This window comes from Antrostomus carolinensis, unplaced genomic scaffold (assembly GCF_000700745.2).
Source record: "Antrostomus carolinensis isolate BGI_N321 unplaced genomic scaffold, ASM70074v2 scaffold21409, whole genome shotgun sequence".
NCBI lineage: Eukaryota > Metazoa > Chordata > Aves > Caprimulgiformes > Caprimulgidae > Antrostomus > Antrostomus carolinensis.
The window spans coordinates 3,740-7,541 of NW_010338148.1; the positions used below are offsets into that span (position 1 = coordinate 3,740).

The window sequence follows — 3,802 nt, forward strand, 5'->3', positions numbered from 1 at the left end:
GGAGTCAGGACCCCAACACTGAACCCAGCACCCGAGCTGCAGCCTCACCAGTGATTCCCAGTACAGGGGGACGATCATTGCCCTGGTCCTACTGGCCACACTAGTGCTGACACAAGCCAGGATGCTCTTGGCCTTTGTGGCCAACATCCCCCAGCCTGTGTTGATACTGGGGGTTGCCCCGACCCAAGGGCAGGACCTTGCACTTGGCCTTGATGAACCTCATGGTTTACATGGGCTCACGTCTCCAGCTTGTCCAGGTCCCTCTGTCTGGCATCCCCATTCCTCAGGCATGTCAAACTCCCCACCCAGTGTCACCGAGCCCTGCTGAGCCCAAACAGAACCTAAAAGCCCCTCGTTTGTGCTCTGATTGAAGAGCAGAGCAGCGCCGGGAGCCGGCCAATGGCATAAACCAGCCACTCCCCATCCCCAGCATTTTCCCCGGCTGGAAAAAAATACCAATGAGGCCAAAGGCTGCGCAGGAATTGCTCTTCTGTGGTCAGATATGGGGTGGCCAAGCAGGGCTGGGGGGGTTTGCTCTTGGTTTGAGTTAAAAGCTGCTCCTTAGGCACAGAACAAGGCTTTTGCCATAACACGGGGAGTTTTCGTGAGGAGATGCGAGAGCAAAGCAAAGCAAATCCCCAGCACAGAGATGTCCCCCACGATTTTCTGTCCCCGGTTGCATCCCAAGCCCATCCAAAACCAACAAGCATCCCGCACTGGCAAACTCACATCATAGGTGACTTCTTCCACCTGGTCCTTCTCCATGAGGAAGACCTTGGAGACCTGCTCGCAGGGGCCTTGCAGGATGCGGGCGATCAGGGGGTAATCGCTGGCTCGCAGCTTCTGCTTCTCTGCAACACCAAAAGCACCGGCGTCGGGCCCGGCGGGTGACGGGACTTTGCCGCATCCAACCCCCCGGCTGTGCTGGGGCAGGTGGGTTTTTGCAGACTCACCTCCGCTGGTGTGGACAATGTAGAGCGCAAACTCCTCTGCCGAGTTTTCAATCTGAACGGAGACATAAATCACTATTAAAGGTCCAGGTTTCTACCCGAGACTTTCCCAGCAATTAAAAAAAATTCCATTATTTCGCTCCGCTCTTGCATTTTATATCCGTGAGACAGAAATTCCCCGTGCAGAGCCAACCAGTAGCGTGGGCTGGGGGATATCTAACCTACCTTGAATTTATTGAGCAGCAGTTTGAGGACCTGAGGGGTCGTCATCGTGCTGTTGATCCGGACATTGGTGATGGAGCCGTACGCCGGCGTGAACACGGATGTCTATGGGCACAAAGTCCATTTAAATCTCACCCTGGATTTTCTCACTGGTCCATCGGGAGAGGTTTTGGGGAGCAGGTGAAGTTTGGGGCTCACCTTATGGTTGTAGAAATGCCCGTTGATGGAGAAGCGGTGGCGGCGGATGCGTCTCTGCTCGCTGGGGGTGCGGATGTTGCCCCGGCGCCGTACGCCCACGTCGCTCCGCGTCCGCATCAGCTGCGGCGTCTCCTCCGGTTGCGATTTGGCACCTGGAAATGATCCAGTGGGATGATGAGGCTGCAGACTGGGGGCAAATGAGAACCCCCCTGGGGTCCCACCCTGGCATCTCACTGCTGCAAAATACCCGCCGGGAGTCCCACTGTGGATGCAAAATCTCCATCCCAGAGATACAAACTTCCCAGGAGAGATTTAACCCACCAGTTTAAACCATGAGAGCTACTGGTTTCTTCTCTCCAAGCTCCTGAAGGAGGTTATTAATTCAGAATTAACTGCATAAATCTAGGTCGCTACCTGGACAAAGCCTCTTCTCTGGGGGACTCCAGCATCTTTACTCACTTTTTCATATATATTTATTTTTTTCCTCCTTTCTTTTAATGAGAACAGGCAAATGAGGCCAACGCTTCAGATCTCTGCATGAAAACTGGCCCAGGTCCAGATTATTATAAATCAGCTCTTCATCCATTATTAATGAACCTCTCAGGCTCCAGCTTGGATGTTTTAATTCAAAGCATGTCCGCAGCAAGAGAAAACTGCGGTGCGCGTCGCTCCCGACGCACGCCACGCGCCAGGGTGACTAAGCACTCACGAGGAGCCGCGCACGTACGTTAAGTCCTAATTTTTACAGGCTTTTGGAGAAAAATATAATAAAAGATTTCTTTCTTATGCGCTGGCAGAGGATTTACGTTGTCTGCTGGCTGAAAAAGCCGCTGGGTTATTTCTACAGTGCGAGATGTTGTGGATATTGCCCGAACAAGCTTTAATTAAGAGGGCAAAAAAAAAAAGTGTCATGTGTGGGGAGATCAAAAAGCGAAAGGGGAAAAGCTGATGGATGAAGGATTGGGGCAAAAGGCTTCAGGGATCAATGAGTTCTGCAAGTGCTCAGCTCCTCCCTGAGCCAGGATGAGCGTCCCAAGGCTGAAAGGATTTGCTGGTTCTTTACCTACAGGGTGTATTTCCATAAAAGCATTCAAAAAAACCAAAAAACCCTCCCAAAAAGCGAGGAAATGTCTCAATCGAATGAGAGAAATGCCCAAAGCAGGTTTTTCCAGTGGGAATTGCTGGTGGGACAGCTCGTGTCCTGTTCAGCGCTGCCGCCTGCTCAGAACGAGGGGTTAAGGAAATGTTGGGGTGGCCAAGCTCTCCCCCCTCTGTAACAGGAAAAACCAGGGAGGGGAAAATCTGCAGAAATGTTACTTCCCCATGGGAACAGCTCTTCTGTCTTTTCTTCTCCCCTAAAAGCGGAGCTGCCAGGAAGGGGAAGCACCGACATCCTTTTCCTTATGATCCCACAAGGCTCTTTGCTTCATCCCCTTATTTTTTTCCCAACTCCTCTTCACTGCATCCCACCCTTTCCCCAAGCAAAAGCCCCTTAGGAAGAGTTTTGGACCATCGGGAGCCAAGATTTTCTTGCTACAATTAAATAAATTAAAGTGTTTGGAAATGGCTTTAAGGAACCTGGAGCAAGATGGGGACGCTGATTTTTAGAAGGAAAAAATCAATGCCTGTTTTGTATTTTTCTCAAATCAAATTGAAGCATAAGACAGCTGCTCTGAAATCCAACTGGATCCCAGCCTGGCTCACCTGCACCGTTCCCAGCAGCGTCCACATCTGTAACCTGGATATCCGGCAAGGTGCTGGGCTTCAGCACGGATCTGGTAACCAAAAAATAAAGATGATGGGTGCCCAGTTAGTGTGTGGCCACAGAGGGAACGATAACCAGGATCATTCCCCCTCTGAGCCCCCACGCTGCGATTTCCAGGATGGGATCAGCCCGTTCTCCCTGCGGATTTGGCAGATAAACATCCCCAGAGGGTCACAGCACAAACTAACTGCAATATAAATCCTGACTCTCATCCTGTCCTGCTCCCAAAAATCCCTTTGGAGGGTCTTATCCCAGCTTCCCTCTTCCCAGGAAGGGATGCTACAGCCTAAAACAGCCTTTTTACAACCTCTGCCCAAGCAAAGCTGAACCTGCTCCCCTTTTGCTTTTTCTAGACATCTAAAAATCCATGGAAAACCAGGCAGACCCCCCCCCATCCACGACAACCCATGGACCTGCTGGTCCTGAGCGCCCCAGGACCACGCCGCAGCCCAGTGTCCCATGGGGGTTTGCAGAGCATGGCTGGGAACTGGCTTTCCCAGGGAATTCCTTGGGCCCGGAGCAATATCCAGCATGAAACTTGGATTAAAGTTAAATCCCAGGTTGGTTTTGGAAGATTCCTGAAGGCAAAGGGGTCTTTGCAATTTGGGGGGGTCGGTCTTTGCAAAAAAGGGTCTTTGCCAAAAAGGGGGAGTCTTTGCAAAAGGGA

At 51.5% G+C, this 3,802-nt stretch overlaps 1 protein-coding gene across 1 annotated transcript in view; it reads right to left on the minus strand.

Annotated features, from left to right (window-relative positions):
* RASSF2 (Ras association domain family member 2) overlaps positions 1-3,145 on the minus strand; it is a gene marked incomplete at its 5' end in the record, with an annotated part of 4,281 nt that extends 1,136 nt beyond the window's left edge. The window contains 5 exons of the mRNA XM_010175419.2: positions 730-851; positions 954-1,005; positions 1,176-1,277; positions 1,371-1,522; positions 3,075-3,145. Of these exons, the coding sequence (XP_010173721.2) occupies positions 730-851; positions 954-1,005; positions 1,176-1,277; positions 1,371-1,522; positions 3,075-3,145 (499 nt within the window). The remainder of the gene's footprint in view (positions 1-729; positions 852-953; positions 1,006-1,175; positions 1,278-1,370; positions 1,523-3,074) is intronic.
* Positions 3,146-3,802: the final 657 nt, after the last annotated feature.